General features: G+C 38.3%; 1 protein-coding gene across 1 annotated transcript in view; it reads right to left on the reverse strand.

Annotated features, from left to right (window-relative positions):
- Frmpd4 (FERM and PDZ domain containing 4) overlaps positions 1-19,310 on the reverse strand; it is a 240,555-nt gene that overhangs the window by 118,298 nt on the left and 102,947 nt on the right. Inside the window, exon 3 of the mRNA XM_027431846.2 lies at positions 18,206-18,308. Coding sequence (XP_027287647.2) covers positions 18,206-18,308 — 103 coding nt within the window. The remainder of the gene's footprint in view (positions 1-18,205; positions 18,309-19,310) is intronic.

Here is a 19,310-nt window from a genome sequence, read left to right on the forward strand (position 1 = left end):
AAGCCTGAGATGTGCAGGTTCTGGAGGATATTAGCTCCAGAGATGACTATATGTCTCAGAAATGGTGGCTGTATCTGGAATGACAGAGAACTGACTGAGGAAGAATTGCAAGCAACAATTAAATGATTGGCATCATGGCTCCTTTCTTCTGTGAGTGACCAAACACAGAGTGGATGGGCATAAAGGTATCTTGGGAAATTCTGGAAGATGGACGACGGCCCCAAGGAATAGACCCTTAGAAATCTCAGCTCAGCACTGAGGAAAATGGAATGAACTCACTAGGCACAGGAATGTGGATATAAAGAAAAGGATGGATTATTATGGATTATATATAACACACTGTAATGCATCAGACTGTATGGCTGTGAGTCTTGCTCACCATTTCCATCCAGTGTGTAACCTATAAAATGAACCTCTGGCTTTGAGTTCCTGAGAACTTCTCCTAACCATCTCTTGGAAAGAAGTCCTATATGCTGATCTGTGGCATGTTCTAACCACAGCAAAAACATACAGTCTCACCAGAGGTTTATTAATTGTGATGGATAATCTTAATAGGATTTAGAGTCACCTATGAGATTCATCTCTTGGAATGTTTATGAGGACTTTTCCAGAGAAGTTTAACTGAAGACGGAAGACACATCATGTATGTGGGTTGCACAATCCTATGGGTTGGGATTCAGGATTGAATAAGAAGGAAAAAGCTAGGTGGGCACCAAAATTCATCTCTGTGCTGACCCAATGTGATCAGTCACGTCCAGTTTCTACCATCAAGGCTGGATCATATTTTACCACCATATTTTTATGAGCATGATGAACTACAGCCTAAGTATGCAGGCCAAAATAAACTCTTTCTTCATTAACTTGTTTTTGTTGTGTACTTTGCCACAGAAATGAGAAAAGCTATTTATGTATTTATTTAGATTTTGCTTTTTCAGCTTCTTAGAGAAAGGGCAGGCAATGAGTTTTAAACTTATATAGTTCCAAGGGATGACAAAATAATAATTATCTTCTATCATTTTTCCTTAATATAAGTAAAATGTTATGACAGTCAGTCTTGGCAAGTATACACGATCATTGAAAACATGCCCTGGTTTGAATTAGTTCTGGTTCTTCAGACCTAGGCATTAATTTTATACACATGAGTTGCTCAAAAGCTATCATTATAATAGAGAGATTTGAGGAGGGAGTGGGAGATGGTCATTAAAAAAATCTAAGGATATTAAAATAATCTAGCTGAAGCCATTTTTCATTATGATTTTTAGCATTATTGGTTGCTATAGCATTTATGAACTATGAACTCAGGTGCCTTTTACTGCTTTGTCCTCATCAGAGTATTTTCTCATACTTTGCATTTTCTGGAATCACTGACCTCGTTCTCCTTAGGCTCTAATTTGCAATTGTCAGAAAACATGTATACTAAAAGTATGAATTAGGAGAAACCACAGTTTGTAATGTCAGCATAGCATGGGGCTGTTACTTTTGTGTTTTCAGTGAAAGTGCTTGCTGCTCTTACTCTAATAAGACCTTATTATATCATACATCACCATACATATTTTATGGGCAGGTTGTTCAGTAGGGTTCTTTGCTTTGTTATTTCCCTAAGCAAAAGCATGATGTACCTCAGACCAGCTGAAATTAGGCAGGAAGGTGACCTTCTTAATGTATTCTGCAGACACAGTGCTCCTAGAACACAATGTGATTTGACTTTCCATTATAATCTTCGCGAAGAGGAACCGATAAAAAGGAGGACATGCTGAGAGATGATTTTTAGATGGATCCCTTCTAAAGGCACCCCCTTAATAATCTTGCCAATCTCCCATTGACTGCAAGTAGAAATTATTCCTGAGCACTCTATGTGCTTGGCAAATCTAGAATAGGAGACAGGTTCCTTGTGTCATCATCCCCAAATAGAGTACCTTTATGTGTCTCCTGAGGCCAGGTTACAGAGACCAATTAAAGTTATTTTATTTGTTTGGCCTACCATGTAAGGTGGGTTTAGCATGCTTGGCCTTCTTTAGAACACCAGAGCCTACTAGTTTGTAATGGAGTTCTTCCATTCCCACTATACCCTTTTCACATTGCTCTAACCACCAGACAAGTGCTGTAACCTCTCCCAGCCTCAAATTCCCTTTTATTGATGTAATCACAATAAACAATATTTGCTCACATAGCAGATGTTAGGAATGTATATGGTGAAATTTTGGAAAGCCTAAACCCAGGAACAGATTGGATTTGAAGCCCCGAGTACCGTCTTTGGGTCTTGTGCAGGTCTTGCATCATTCTGTGCTTTAGTTATCCTATCTGCACATTTTGGTTAAGGCTAAGCTGAAGACCCATGCACTATTATGAACACCGAAGGGGTTAATATATAAAAGGTGAACCATATTAAAATTAGCTAGTTTCAATACAAATGGGGTAGATGTTTAGTAAGTTTATCACAAAATCATGATGTGTTGATTCTCAAACATTATTATTTGTGTTGGTATCAATATTTTTTCTTTTCTTTCTGATATGTTTTTAAAAAGCTTTCCTTAAGGTATACACTGTTTTGACATTCAAAAGTGGAGGTGACTAAGAGAGACATACATGATCCCCTGGAGAAAGGGAAAGGGTCAAGATCTCTTGAGTAAATTGGGAGCACAGGAAGAGGGGGAGGGAGCTAGGAGAATGAGAAGGGGTGAAGAGGAGGGGTAAGGAGGACATGAGGGAGCAGAAAGGTTGAGTTAGGGGAAGAATAGAAGAAAACAAGAAAGGAGACACCATAATAGAGTGAGACATTTTAGGTTTACAGAGAAATCAGGCACTAGGGAAATGTCTGGAAATCTACAAAGATGACACCAACTAACAATCTAAGCAACAGAGGAGAGGTTACCTTAAATCCCCTCCTCTTATAATGAGATAGATGACTGTCTTATTATGCCATTCTATAGCCCTCATCCAGCAGCAGGTGGAAGTACAAGCAGACACCCACAACTAATCACTGAACTGAACTGGAATCCAGATGCAGAGAAAGATGAGTGAAGAGCAAAGGGGTCCAGACCAGGCTGGAGAAACCCACAGAAACAGCTGACCTGAACATCAGGGAACTCTTGGTACCCAGACTGATAGCTGGACTGATCCAGACCCCAGGAACATGAATTTCAGTGAGGAGACCTCGGAAATCTACGGGACCTCCTGTAGTAGTTCAGTACTTATCCCTAGCATAGGTGTGGACTTTGGGAGCCCAATCCACATAGAGGGGTACTCCCTGAACCAAGACACACGGGGGTGGGCCTAGGCCCTATCCCAAAGGATATGATAGACTCTGATGATCCCCTATGGAAGGCCTCACCCTCCCTGGGGAGCAGAGAGGATATGTGATAGGTTGGGTTTTAGTTGGGGGGGTGAGAGGGGAGGAAGGGGGAGTGGGGACTGCGATTGACATGCAAAACAATCTTGATTCTAATTAAAATAAAAAAGAATTTTAAAAAAGTGGAGGTGAGTTGGTCCATTTGTTTGGTAGGGATGTATGTGTGTTTAGCCAGGTGTGAGTTCTCCTGTTAAGCGTTCTTATTAGAATTAATAGACTAACCTTCCCATTGTTAAAACAATGTGTGCTAGCTGGACACAACTTGACACAAGCTAGAATCATCTTCAAGGAGGGAACCTCAATTTGAGAAAATGCATTCATAAGATCTGTCTATTTCATTAGGGGTTATAGGTCTATTTAAATCGCTTATTTGTTCTTGATTTAATTTTGGTAGGTGATATCTATCCAGAAAATTGTCCATTTCCTTCAGATTTTTGACTTTTGAGGAGTACAGGTTTTCAAAGTATGACCTGATGATTCTCTGGATTCCCTCAGTGTCAATTGTTATCTTCCCCTTTTCATTTCTGATTTTTTAATTTGCATGTTCACTCCTCTATGCCTTTTGGTAAGTTTGGATAAACATTTGTCTATCTTGTTGATTTTCTTGAAGAACTCACTCTTCGTTACATTGATTCTTTGTATTGTTTTCCTAGTTTCTACTTTATTGATTTCAGCCCTCAATTTGATTTTTTCCTGACGTCTACTCCTCTGGGGTGAGTTTGCTTCTCTTTGTTCTAGGAGCTTTCAGTTGTGCTGTTAATTCTCTACTGTGACTATTCTTCAGTTTCTTCATGTGGACACTTAGTGCTATGGACTTTCCTCTTAGCACTGCTTTCAAAGTGTCCCATAAGTTCCGGTCTCTTGTATCTTCATTCTCACTGAATTCTAGGAAGTCTTTAATTTCTTCTTTTTTATTTCTTCCTTGATCCAGGAATGGTGCAATTGCACATTGTCCAATTTCCATGAGTTTGTAGGGTTTCTGCAATTTGTGTTGTTGTTGAATTCTAACTTTAAAGCATGGTGGTCTGATAAGATACAAGGGCTTATTCCATTTTTTTGCACCCATTGAGGTTTGTTATGTTGCCAAGTATGTGGTCGATTTTAGAGAAGGTTCCATGTGGCACTGAAAAGAAGGTATATTCTTTTGTGTTTGGATGGAATGTTCTATAGATGTCTGCTAAACCCAATTGGGTCATAACTTCTTTTTTGTAAGATTTTATTTATTTATTGTGTATACAACATTCTGCTTCCATGTATATCTGCACACCAGAAGAGGGCACCAGGTCTCACAATGGATGGTTGTGAGTCACCATGTGGTTGCTGTGAAATGAACTCAGGGTCATAACTTCTTTTAGTTCCTTTGTTTCTTTGTTAAGTTTCTGTCTGGTGATCCAGTCTAGTGGTGAGAGTGGGGTGTTGAAGTCTCCCACTATAAGTGTGTGAGGTTTTATATGTGATTTGAGTTTTAGTAATGTTTCTTTTACAAATGTGGATGCTTTTGTATTGGGGGTATAGATGTTCAGAATTGAGAATTCATCTTGATGGATTTCTCCTGTGATGAGTATGAAATGACCTCCTTCATCTCTTTTGATTGATTTTAGTTTAAAGTCAAATTTGTTATATATTAGGGTTACTACCCCTGCTTGTTTCTTGGGTCAATTTGATTAGAAAATCTTTTCCTAGCCCTTAACTCTGAGGTACCATCTGTCTTTGATGGTGAGGTGTGGTTCTTGTATGCAGCAGAAGGATGGATTCTGTCTTCATATCCATTCTGTTATTCTTTTTATAAGTGAGTTAAGACCATTAATATTGAGGGATATTAATGACCATTGATTGTTCATTCTTGTTTGGTTTGGGTTTGTCTGTGTGGATTTCCATCATTTTATTCTTTTGGCTGTTGGTAAAGTGGGAATATCTATTGCCTATGTTTTTCTGGTTCTAGCTAACTTCCTTGGGTTGGAGTTTTCTTTCCAGAACTTTCGGTAGGGCTGGATTAGTTGACATGTATTGTTTAAATATTGTTTTGTCATGGAATATCTTGTTTCCTCCATCTATAGTGATTGAAAGCTTTGCTGGGTATAGTAGTCTGGGCTGGCACCCATGGTCTCTTAGTGTTGGTAGAATATCTATCCAGGACCCTTTTGCCTTTCAGAGTTTTCATGAAGAAGTTAGGCATAATTCTGATAGTTTGCGTTATATGTTACTTGGACTTTTTCGTTTGCTGCTTTTAATATCCTTTCTTTATTTTATATTATTGCTCAACCAAAAAGTCAGAAGAATAATGTTTTGGTCTCTCAGGAACTAAAGTATTTCATCACCGACTCCTTTTTTTTCACTTCGTGGAGATCTATTTGATGCACACACATATTATAAAAAATATTCACAATCAACTTAGTTCACACATCCATCAGCTCACATAATGATGAGTGTGGGTGTTAGAACAATATACTTCTATCCCATTTGTAGATTTCAGCTGTATAGTATAGTATTGATGATGACTATCATCATGATGGTTCTTAGTTCACTGTGTGCTATTTTGTAATAGAAAATCACAGACTGTTTAATTTAGAATGGACACAAAGTTATTGGCTGAAATTTCTAGAGGATGGGAAGTCCAAGGTAAAGGAGGCAGAATCTAGTGAAGTCCTTCTTGGTGCAGCCTCCCCCACTAGGAGAAGAAAAGATAATAGACCGATGATAGGAATGGCTTCTCTTAAACCTTTGACCATTTCACAAGGGCTCTTAAGCCCTTGCTGGAGGGCTTGCTTCTATGAAGTAAGTGTTCTTTAAATGCCTTACTTATATTATTTATTGTTTTAGAGATTAGGCTTTATCTATTAATTGTGGAGAGGACAAAAATCACTTGAACATATCTTTCTGCTTCTGATCCCCCATTTTGCCCTTTTAGTTATGTTAATATTGTTTTATATCTAGGTGCGTTAATATTAGGTGCATGTATATTTATAGCAATATCCTTTTGATGAAATATATTTTCTCTTCTAAAATATTTTGAGTGAATGTTTACTTTTTTCTCCTGGAGGCTTAGTCATCTCTGCTCTCTTGTGGTTTATTTTAGAACAGAGTATCACTTTTCCATCCCTTCACTTTCCTGCTTAGCCTGTGGATGAGGAGTTGATAGGAGTTTGATTGTAGATAGAATCCTTTGATTGGAGAACTTAAACTCTTTGCATGTACACTCATTACTGATTGGTAAGGAATTATTATTGCCAATCCCTTCATTGTTTTTAGACTCTTTTATGGTCCTTTTGTTCCATTGTTCCTCTATTCCTGACATTGCTTTTGATTTGCTGATGCTTTGTGATTGTATGGTTTTATTTCTGTCCCTTTACTCTTTCTATATTTGCTAGAAGCTTTTACTCTGATGTAGTCAGAAGGTTTGCAATTATAATAGCTTATTTCAAACAGATACTTGACTTCAACCTCATAAAACACACCTTGGCTTCTCTCAGTACCCACAATTTTTCTGCTACTTATATCAAACCTTACATCTTTTATAATGTTGTGATCCAATAGCAAATTATTATGGATACACTTGTTTTTAATGCTTTTATTTTATTTTTTCTTTTTTGAGACAGGGGTTCTCTGTGTAATCCTTAGTGTCCTGGACCTTGCTTTGTAGACCAGGCTGGCCTTGAACTCAGATATCTACCTGCCTCTGCCTCCCTGCTGGGATTAAAGAAATATGCTACCATGTCCAGCTTGATGCTTTTATTTTTTGATTAGCTATTTTTTGTATTTTAAATTTTGTAGTTAAAAGTTATTTAGACAGAGTCATTACAGTATATTCTAAATTAGAATTTATTTCTGTTTTTAACCTTTACTGGTACAGTTCCTACTTTCATATATTTTCATGAAGTTTAACTGAGAATCCTTTTATGTAATGTCTTAAGACAGGCCTGGAGGGAATAAACTCCCTTAGCTTTTGTTTATCCGTGACTAGTTTTATTACTCCTTCATTTCTGAAAGAGAACTTTGATGGATATTGTATTCTTGCTTGACAGCTTTTCTTTTAGCACACACAATACAGTGTCTATTCCCTACGGGCCTGCAAGGTGGCTAATGACCAACTAACTTACTAGTAGGATCAGAAATTTCGTTGGATATGTCAAACTGCTCTTACGCATTTGCTTTCAGACTTCTTTGATTTGCCTTCTGGTATTCTCATTCAAATGCATCTCAGAGTAGGCTTCTTTAGGCTGACCTTGCTTGTAGTCCTTTGAGTGGCTGGAATTCAGATTTCTATATCCTTCCCCAGATTTGGGGGTTTCATATTCATTAAATTAATTATCAACCAATAATTAGTTTTCTCATCTTGCTTTCTTCTAATATTTCCATAATATATATTTTTATTGAATTTAGGATATTCTACAGGCCACAAATGCTTCCTTTACCCTCTTTTATTTTCTCATGTTTCTTTTAACTCCTATTTGGAACAACTTATTTTCAAGTTTGCTTGTTCTTCTGCACAGCTGTGCTGTTATATCAACCCCAAGATTTCTGTTTCATGTTTTCATTCCTTTTTTTTCTTTTTGAGGCAGTGTATACTGTATCCCAAGTAGGCCTCAAACTTAATATAAAACTCAGGTTTTCTTGGAACTCCTGATGCTTCTGTATCCACCTCTTCAATCCTGGGGTTACAGGTATGTACAACCAGGCTCACTTGTTTCATACTTTTTGATGAAATATTTGTGTATTAAACTTCCAATTTTGTTCTTGCATCATTTTCCTAGTGTCATTTAGTTGTTTGTTTGTGACTGCTTGCATCTCATTAAGATCCTGCAAGATGACTATTTGGAATTCATTTTCATGCAGGCCAGAGAATTCCATTTCCTGGGGGTTGCTATGGAGAGCTTCATTAGTTTTCTGTGATGGTGAATGTTTGCCTGATTCTTTATGATTCTTATAGTCTTGGGTTGGTGTCTGTGCATTTGAATGAGCAAATACTTCTTCTCATTTTTAGACTGGCTTCAGTAACTAAAACCTTTTCTTGTTGGTTCTCAGGCTAGCTGGATTACCTCTGGGATGACAGCCAAGTGGCCCTGAAACTACATCATTTGTCTGCTTCAGTATGATCCATAGCATTCCCATTAATAAGGATCTTTGAACAGTTGGGTCCTATCAAGACCCAGGGTGAACTTATTGTCCCCAGGATCTTGGTCAGTTGGGCTGGCATTTAGAAATGGGTCATCCATAGCTGAGTTTCCATAGCTGATGGGACTTGTATGAGGTATCCAACTAGGTTAGTGGGATAGTTCTTAAAAAGCCATGGGACATGTCCTTAGATGACAAAAATGACTCCCAACTATTCTGAGAGGGGCTAGAATAACTCACAGGACTGGGGTTAGCAGGTCTGTCATCCAAGGCATGTTTATACATAACTCCTAAGTCCCTTCAAAGGTGGTACTAGTGGAAGGACCAAGGCCAAACATACAAAACTTTAACTAAATCCATAGGAGAGCATGGATATTTCCTGATCAGTAGCTACCCATGGCCAACAAGCTATCTAGCTATATAGGCATGAGTACATCTATCTAAAAACATTCTTCCTCTTTAATCCAGGGCTCCACTATAGTTTTACAATCCCTGTCTGTATTCCAAAGCTCCCATAAAAGTATTTCTGGTTGTGGATGACCACTACTGATGGAAAACCATCAGAAGCCCTCTTATTCAGTCACCTCACTAATTCCTGGCTAGGGAACTATCATTATTATTCTTTGCATTAAAGTTAATTTTCTTATTAAATTAACCCTACTGCCCATGGGCTTTATTTCCAATCTTGGGGTAATAGTTTAGAAACAGTGAATGTGATAGAGATCTAAGTTGCCTTCTGTAGCTAAATGGTCATAACTATAGAGCAGCAGGAACAGTTAAGATATCAAATGAAATAAAGCAGATGAAGGACTAGTTAGCTGCCTTCTTACAGAGGCTGGTGGAAACAGGGATATGTACCCTAATTCAGCCTTTCGTTTTCTTATTTTGAGATTGGCATTTCTCTTCTTCTACAGCTGTGTTAGAGAACTAAGTTGCCCTGTGTTTGTCTTTTCAGTGTTACCTTCTCGTATTACAGATGGGGAAGGAAGAGGGAAAGCATTTTCCAAATCTGATGCCTAATTTTTAAAACTGGGATTGGAGTTCAGGGTTGTGATATATTCTATAAGTTTTCCTGGGTGGACAGAGAAGTCTACAGCATTTTTCGGGCTCTAAAGTGAATGTGTAATGCAAAAAGACTAGTGTATCAGGTCTGAGTTAAGATAGTAGTTTTACAACACTGTCTTGAAGGGCAAATTTTGAGGTTGTGCTTCAAGACAGCCTCCTGGGTAATAAATTTGTACCAGCAGGTTAGAAAAAAAGTGTTCATCAGAAGAGTTTGAGGGTTTCAGGAACAAAGGGAAGTGATTTTACAACCTTCATCAATGCACACACCTTCCCTTTCACTCAATGTTGATGACTACTCTTCACCTCCAGAACACCTTTCCTCAACCTGATCTTTTAACTTCTCCACAAAACGTTTCTACCTTTTTGCAGTCATAAATACAATCAAACCAATTTGAAATCTCCACCAGGAGGGCAGCGATCATGCCTTCTGTATCTATACAAGTTCAGTGCCTTACATGATGTACATATCAGCACTTAATAACTGTTAAAGTCCAATAAATTTAATTGGCTTGGCCTTCTTTGGGAGAATGAAGCATGAGTCACAATACTATGAGCAATTACAATATGTACTCTTTAAAAACAAAATGTAGGAAATGTTTTAAAGTTGTTTTTAATTGTAAAAAGTCAAAGACAATGACCTCCATGTAGACTTCTTTAAGGAAGGATATAGTAATTTGTAAAGGGTATGGATTCTTTAAAGATTTGTCTCCTCCATGACTATAAAGTATAAGTTAGCATTAACAACTCAGAAAACTATAAAACGAATGGCACTCATCTAATTTCAGTGCAGCAATTATAGCACTTCTTGAGACAACATGGAAAAAAAAAGAAATGTGGTTACTATAGCAGTAAATTGGTCTCCAAGAAACTCTTCCATTTTCTTAGGAAGAAAATAATAAATGTCTATAATAGAGTAGCCAAATGATATTGAAAATAATCCACAAAGAAAAGACTGTATCTGGAAACCAAAAATTAATCCATAAATAAGTGCTTCCATGGGGGGTGGGGAGAACAAAACAAAACTAAACCACTTAGACAAGCAAATAGATGCCAATACTTAAGGAGAGAATTTTATAGTGTTATTAAAATGATGAGTGTTTTCCAGAATTTCCTTAGTAGCTAAGAAAATGGGATATTTTATTAAACAGAAGGGGGATTTATCTTGTGTAAGATACAGGCATTAATCCACATACTGGCTGAGGAGACCAGTAAAAAGGGGATTATTTTTAGGGGCTAAACTTTTAGGTCAGTACACATTATGGTAGATGGATAACTAAACTTATGGGAAGGCACAGGGAAGTTTTGTAATGCATGAACACTTTCATTATTAGGAAATCCACTGCTTCAAAATTTTGGTCTAATGAGTTTTAAGGTATAAGCCATCATTGTGTCATCATACTTGAATTTATTTTGCTAAAATAAAGTATCCCATTACTTTTTTTGTTTTTTTTTTTTGAGACAGGGTTTCTCTGTGTAGCTTTGGAGCCTATCCTGGCACTCGTTCTGGAGACCAGGCTCTCATTTCTTTTATAATGATAAATTTATTGTCTGGTGATTAAAAGGCAAAATGTTTTAGGATCACATGTTTACTGCTTCAATTTTATCCAGAATCCCTGGCTTTTAGCCACTGGGAGAATTCCTTTCAAATGACCTTTCTTTTATGTGTTCAGTGTGGGGGCTTGTCTGTCTTAATTAACAACTTTAATTGAAGTCATTGCTCATAGTACTCTAGATTGCAAGTGCACTAATAGGCTCGGGTTTATTCCCTTGATCCCTGCATTACCACTATCTGGGTCTGTATATTATATAGAGCACAAACATGGGAAGAAATACTTCATAAATGAATGAAAAATTGTTTTCTGAGGCATGTAATCAATAGCTACTATCCAAATATTAGCAGAATTTTGAGCTATATAACTTGGTGGGATCCACGCAAGTCTACAATTTTTAAAGGGTGCTTTTTAAAAAAAATCAAATACACTATCAAACACATCACAGGAACTAGGCATTGTGCAGTGGTAATGTATTTTATCTCATAGAACTTATAATCCAGATGAAACTTCCTTCCACATTAGAACTGCTTCTCTCTCACATATCCATGGCATATATGCAAAGGGATAAGTGTACTACTTTAGAAAATGACACTAAGTGAATGGGAACCCCTATAAGTTCCAAAGAGGAAGGAAAATAGACTCTGATAACTTCCATCCACCTGCTCAACATCTTTGCTTATACTTCCTCAGTTTTTATGAGAAATTGGGAAAGAATGGAAGAGACACTGTGGTGCTATCTAGTATTGGGTGTCTTCTGTGACTGTGTGTTTTCTCAAGTACCTATCTTGTTGGGAGGGGAGTTTTTTGGTCTTATTCAGATGATCTGGTTGAGAGAGAAAGATAAGGAGAGAGAGAGAGAGAGAGAGAGAGAGAGGGAGAGAGAGAGAGAGAGAGAGAGAGAAAACCGAATTCAGACCACCAAAGAAAGGATGGTACCATAATGTAGGATGGCACTATCAGCACCCTTATTCTTTTTTCCTCCATTTTTTATTTAAATTAGAAACAAGATTGTTTTATATGTCAATCCCAGTTCCCTCTCCCTCCCCATCCTACCCCTCCTACCCTGCCCTCCACTAACACCCTACCTATCCCATACCATTTCTGCTCCACAGGGAGAGTGAGGTCTTTCATGGGGGGTCTTCAGGTTCTGTCATATCCTTTGGGATAGGGCCTAGGCCCTCCCCCATGTGTCTAGGCTGAGGGAGTATCCCTCTATGTGAAATGGGCTCTCAAAGTCCATTCCTATGCTAGGAATAAGCACTGATCTACTACAAGAGGCCCCATAGATTTCTGAGGCCTCCTCACTGACACCCACATTCATGGCGTCTGGAGCAGTTCCATGCTGGTTTCCCAGCTATCAGTCTGGGGGCCAGGAGCTTCCACTTGTTCAGGTCAGACAATGGAAATATCTCCCATGCTCTTTGATAGGCAGGATCAACATAGTAAAGATGCAAATCTTTCCAAAAGCAATCTACAGATTCAATGCAATCCCCATCAAAATCCCAGCACAATTCTTCACAGACCTTGAAAGAACAATACTCAACTTTATATGGAGAAACAAAAGACCAAGGATAGCCAAAACAACCCTGTACAATAGAGGAACTTCTGGAGGCGTCACCATCCCTGACTTCAAGCTCTGTTATAGAGCTATAGTCCTGAAAACAGCTTGGTATTGGCACAAAATAGGCAAGTAGGCCAATGGAATCGAACTGAAAGCACCCTATTCTTTACCACTAAAATCTTCATATCTGAGCTTCATAGCAGAGGCAGTATGTAGGTGTGGACAATGCAGAGGGGCCCAGAAATGAAGAGTAGTCAGAAGAGCACCACATTTTACTGACATGATTCTACCAGGAGTAGTGAAATAAAATTAAATCAATTTTCTTATTTCCCACCTGACCTTCTTTCTGAGGGGAAGTACTTTCTGAGGGGAAAAAGAGGCTTTTATTTCTCTCATTTTGATTGTCAGATTCCTGTTGCTTTATCAAAATGTCTAAGGAAGACAACTTAGAGGGGGCAATATATTTTGTCTCTTAGTTTCAGAGGCTTTAACCAATGATTGGATAGCCCTGTTGATTTGAGTTTGTGGCAACATAGTACATCTGACAGGAGTGCATAGTGTAATGGAATCTATTTACCTCAAAGTGGCTGAGGAACAAATAGAGAACAGGACAAGGGTACCAATAGTCCAATCAAGAGAATGCCTACAATGATGCATTTTTTGGTAAGTTGTAAAGTTGAAGAAATGCCTAGGGTATCAGTGAGACATAGTTTGGGGATGGGTCTATGAGGGCATTTACATAGGGAATTAACTAAGAGAGGAGAGGCTAGCTGGAATAAGAGTGGATTGATCTACTGGGCTAGAATCCTGGAATGAATAAAATGGAGAAAAAGAGATATCCAACTGAACTCCCACAGTCAAGCCTCTGCTCTGCTTTCTGATCCACACACCATCCCCACCACCTCAGATCCCTCATCATGATGGACTATATCATCTCAATTCATAAGCCAAAAGAAACACCATTTTCTTTAAGTCACTTCATGTCCAGTGTTAAGAAGAGTAACTAAACGATGCCCCACATTCTAATGGTTCCACCATCTACTAACAATACCACAGGGTAGAGATCAAGCATATATGTGTATCTTGGGATCTTGTAGGGATGCATTTCCATCTATACTAGAGCACATAATTGTTTAAGAAATGGGAGGATGTAGTTTAGTAAATTCAAATCCAACCCCTTACTCTTCAATTCCTCAAGTTGAGTTTAGCTTGTTTCTAGAAAGGAGATGGAGTTTAAATGACAGTGTCAAAGCTACAAATTGGTCATTCCCAAGTGAGAGTGTTTATGGGTTCTGCCCCAGATAATGTTAATGGCCAGGAAAGGACGATTTAACAGGACACAATTGAAGTCAATGACAGGAGAAAAATAGACTAGTCTCAGTGAATTGAAATTGCTCAATAAATACACAGAAGAATGGCTGGCTTGTTGGCTTTCTGGGGAAAATGAGGGTCAGAGAAATTGGGAATGTTTTTTCAGATTTCTGTCTTAGAATGCTGTTCTAACTGGAAATCCTATGGTACAGTTGGAATGTGTGGAATGGTGTGGTAATAGGTTAATAAATGAGAGGTTTCAGATCCTCGAAGAAGAGGACTATCTTAGTCATCACAGAGCCTCCAGTCCTGGTCAATACTTTGTTTTCATTTTAAGTGAGGAAGCTGGAAACATGGATGGGGATTTGATGGCTTCTTGGTTGGTAAAAATGTATGTGTTCTGATGTATTACACATTGGTTACCCAGATTAAGCTCCGGAACAAAATACTCCATGGTGAGAAAAAAAAGGGGGGGGGGAAGAGAACCAAGAATGATTTGTTCAAACATATGTCTCACACTTCTATCAATTAGAAATACTGAGTAGGTAAGAAACTATTACACTTCTTTCCCCTGCTATTTTTCATGTGAATAGGAGTGTGTATATAGTGTGTATGTGTATGTGTGCACATGCTTGTGAAGGCACAAGGTTAACATCCCAGGTCTTCCTTCATCACTTTCCTACTTACTCTTTGAGAAGGTGTCTCCTGATTGAAACAAGAGCTTATCCCTGTGGCTTGTTTAGTTAGCTAGTTTGCTATGTGGAATGTGTGTAACCTTTTTTATAAGTGTTGGAATTACAGATGGGCCACCATGCCTACCCAACATTTACTTAGATTCTAGGGACTCAAACTCTGATCATCAGGCTTGTTGTTCACACAGAAAGAGCTTTAATACTTCTGAACCATCTCCCCACAATCCTCTTCTTGTGTAAGGGTTATCCTTTTGCTTTGATTTCTCCTGACACAAAATATTATAAGCCTCAAATGGTCCCAAGTTTATTACAACAAATCTTCCCAAACTTTCCCAGCATAACAGAGACAGGCAAGGCACACATGGTTCCCCATTCAGTGCACTGAAAACACCATCTCCTTATCAAGCACATGAGAATCTCAGAGGAATCACAACTGCATTATGGAAGAAAGTCTCAGCATATTATTTAAGGCTTCAGTCTAAATTTGGCTTAACCAAAGAAATGAAATACAATCAGGTTATTCTATAAGAGCAGACACCATTTTTCTGTGGTGGGCCTGATAGAAAGTAGTATAGGCTTTGTTTGCCACATAATGTCTATTCATCTCAGCTAGGGAGAAAGCATCCTTAGATAATATGTAAATGAATGAGTGTGGCCATTTTTACAATAAAACTATAGTTACAGACTCGGAAATTTGAATTTCATATGATTTTCATGTGTCATGAAAAATTCTTCACTTTTCTTTATTCCAACTTGTTAAAATGTTTTATTTTAAAGAAAAAAAAGAAAATCACACTGCTATCTCACAGATTTTGTGAAATTATGTGACAGCCTGAATTTGGACTTGGAGTTGTTGCTGCCACTTGTTTTCTTAATTGGTTTATTTATTCTTTTACGTATAAAGTCAGATAGTGTTTAAAGCTATGTATTTTTCATTGACAGTGCATTAAACAAGGAGTAAGACAAAAAACTTTCTTGGAGGTAAAAGAAAAACCTTCTAAATGCTCTAGGTAAGATTGCAAGGAAGCGATCACACTTTTAGATAGCTTTTTCTCCATCTCTGTCCTGCAGCCAGCAATCCAGTCACAGCAAACCCAAACACAGATATATTATTTCTTCTACCCTTCTGCAAGCACAGAAATCAATAGGACTAACCACACAGGTATGTACCCAGAGGAAAACAAAATAGGACTTCTGCCATTATACATAAAGATAGCCCTCCAGGACACAAGCTGATATAAAGCTCAGCTAGATGAGGCATGTCCCTGCTGACACCGCATGCATCCCAAGATATAAGCTATCTGAAATGGCCTCAACCCAGAAGCTCTAAAAATAGCCTTTCCATAGTTCTGCCTTTCTGGTCCACAGAAAGATTTGAACCATTCATTCCCAGGTCAGGTCTTGCTAACGATGCAGAGTGAATGAGACACAAGTTTCAGTATCCATCCCCATGGAAGAACTTTTTTTGGAGATCTGGATACCCCATGAGTACAAGTATGGAGTATCCATCTGGTTGAAAGGTATCATTATATTTGGACCAGACTAACGAAGAGGGTTTCAGTCCTTTAAGGCTACTATAAAAATACTTTAGACAGAGTAATTTAAAAATAATAGAAGTTTGTTGCTCATGGGTCTATGGCCTCAGAAGTCTAACAGGAAGACAACAACAGATTCATAATCTAGTAAAGGTTTTATCCTCAAATGCCAAAACTTTTGGAATCCTCATATGGCAGAAGTAGCCTAGAAAACTTTTATAATGGCATATGTGAAGGAAAGTTGCCAGGAAGAAGCCATCACCTCCACCCCCAGATCCCTGCCCCAAGTAGACTTTCTGCAAGGCTGATTAGCTGATTAGAACTTTAATATCTGTGGAGAGGTTGGGAAACAGAAGATCTACGGTTAAATATCAATTTATCTTGGTCTATCTTTAACCTCTTAAATAGCCGTTTCTTGTCCATCTCTGTGTCAGACCTAACATTTTGTGACTAACAGATAAAAATCTTTGGAATGTATTAACTTAGTAGAACACTAACTCCCATCAACCAAAAGCTAAGAGAGTCATAATAAAGTATCTGAGGCCACTAACAGAGTGTCCCCCATTGGGTTATAACTGCTTCTCTGATGTTTCTATCAGAGAAAGTCATTATTTATGACTTTCTTTTTTTCTGTTACTACAAAAACTTCATGAAACCACTTCCACATTAGAGCATGGGATTGAAGGTGACACAAATCCATGTTCCTGGGCCATAAATAAACTATTATCCCTTTGAGGTGAGAGTTGTACTTTTGCATTTATACTTATAATGGTGCCAAATCACATTCCCAAAGGCTCCTCCTGTATGATTTAATCACTTTCCCAAAGGCCCTCACCTCCTAAAGCTATTACAATATATATTAGGCTGCAAAATACGATTGGGATCTGAGGAGGACACAAACTTCCAGATCATGTTAATGACCAACTTTTGGGGGGAATAACAGAATTTTCCTAGTGTATGGACTTTTATTTGCTCATGCTAAGACTGAGAGGGGGTTGGATGGTTGGCCACTCTAAAAATGAACACCCCCTCTTTTTCTATTTCTCCATCTTCTTACACATTACAAAGTTCTTCCAGGTCACTTAACCATCCATTAATTCACTGTAAAGTCGAAACAAGTTTTGAGGAAAAAAGTTTCTTCCAAAGATTTCCAACATACTTAACACTTTCCCCAAATGTAGAGGTGTTTTTGTTCTGAATGAGCATATATGTTATGAGACCTCTTCCTCAGTTTAAAGTGTTCTGGTAGCTTTAGTTTCCACTTTATTCCTGATTGGTAGCACCAGTCTATAATAGACAAATGTTACACAATCACACCTCTTTATTCTTTGACATCACTACAGAATGGATCTGTTCATGTAATAGATCTTGTTTCACCTGAATGAATTCTAAAGGTTTCTTCTGCCCTTCAGTCGCCGAGAAAGCACAGCTCAGTGGGCTTTAGAGAAGATGCTTGGCCAGTACTTAGAAAGTCATATATAATGTGCTTTCTGGTACCCAATTAAAAATATCATGTAATAATCTGTGTCTGCAATAAAGTTAAACTAATAAAAAATCATGTTACTTTACATCTTGGTTGTGACCTAATTATGCTTTTGTTTCAATTGGTGATCTCAAAATGAATCACTCAGGCAAGTATGAAAAAAATCAGTGAACTTTTTGTGTATCCATGGAATATGTATATAAAATTACTCATCACTTTATGCTATATTTAGCTCTTGCATTTTAATCTCCCTGATTACAGAAAAATCAATGTGTTAGTGATTCTGGAAGGAAATGAAATGCAAACTTTGGCTATAGTATTGGAAATAGGAGTCATTAAAAGTTCGAACTTCTTTCTTCTCCCCAACCTCTCTCATTAGAGGTCAGCATCACTGACATTTCTATAACACGAATGTGTAGGCTCATGATTCTGTGCTGCATTGGCCCACAGAAAGGTTGTCCTTTTCCAGATAAGGCATAAGAACTGTGCTTCAGCCTTTGTGAAAGGGCATAATGAAGTACAGGTGAATGAGCATGTCACCTACCTGACCAGGTCAATGACCCGCTCTCTTGGTGCAGCACTGACTGGTTCATCATTAATCATTACAATCTGATCTCCTGGGATCAGCTTGCCTTCTGAGGGGCCACCTGGAGACAGACAAGAGCAAAACACGCAAGTGAGATTCCTTTGACCACCCATCTGAAATTCCTTCTCCACCTCAGGGCTTATCATGAGGAAATGATGCTTTCAGCAAAAGCAAAACCCAGCAACACCAGAGTGTCCTATGGAACTACTTGAGGACCACATTGCACTGAGACTTGTCAGGATCTCTGGGAGTATGGCTTTGGCATCTATGGTTTCCTAAAAATTTCAATAGCAACACTAATACTAGACTATCAGAGCTTCCAACATACTTTTATGTGTGTGAGTGTTTTGTTTGCATACATGTTTGCACACCCACATGTGTGTAGTACCTTCAGAGGTAAGAAAAGGGTATCAGATCCCCCTAGAGCACTGACATCTGTGTGGGTGCTAGGGATCAAACCCAAGACATCTACAAGAGCAGCAAGTGCTCTTAACTTCTGAGCCATCTCTCCGGCCAGCATTTGTTGTGTGATTCTTGAGGCAGGAAGTGATGGGAGTCAAGATATGTTTTCACTCATAGACTTCTTAACAAACCAGGTATGGTTTGATTTGAATAGAATTGCATGTATTTGTTCATTTCAAGTATGGAGATAGCACACTCAAATACAGGGTGTTAGAAAAGACTTCTTATAAAACTTGGCTGTGTGTTAAATACTGTTGGGACAGGTTAAATGAAGTGGGTTCTTCTATAGATTTGATGATAACTGGAAGTGGGAGTAGTTTCATCATAAACAACTAAAGGGTTGCTTACAAGGTTAAATGAAGGACCCATGTGGATGGGGAGATAACTCAGTGGTTCAGAGCACTGACTCTTCCTCAGGGGACCATGGTTCAATTCCCAGCTGCCATGAGGAGGCTTACAGATGCCTATAATTTTAGTCCCAGGGAATCCAATGCTCTCTTCTAGCCTCTTCCAAGGGCACCAGGCACACAAGTAGTACACAGAAAGACATGCAGGCAAACATATATACATATAAAATAACAAATAAAATAAATGAAGGAAG

This window comes from Cricetulus griseus, chromosome X (genome assembly GCF_003668045.3).
Source record: "Cricetulus griseus strain 17A/GY chromosome X, alternate assembly CriGri-PICRH-1.0, whole genome shotgun sequence".
In the NCBI taxonomy this organism is placed as follows: Eukaryota; Metazoa; Chordata; class Mammalia; order Rodentia; family Cricetidae; genus Cricetulus; species Cricetulus griseus.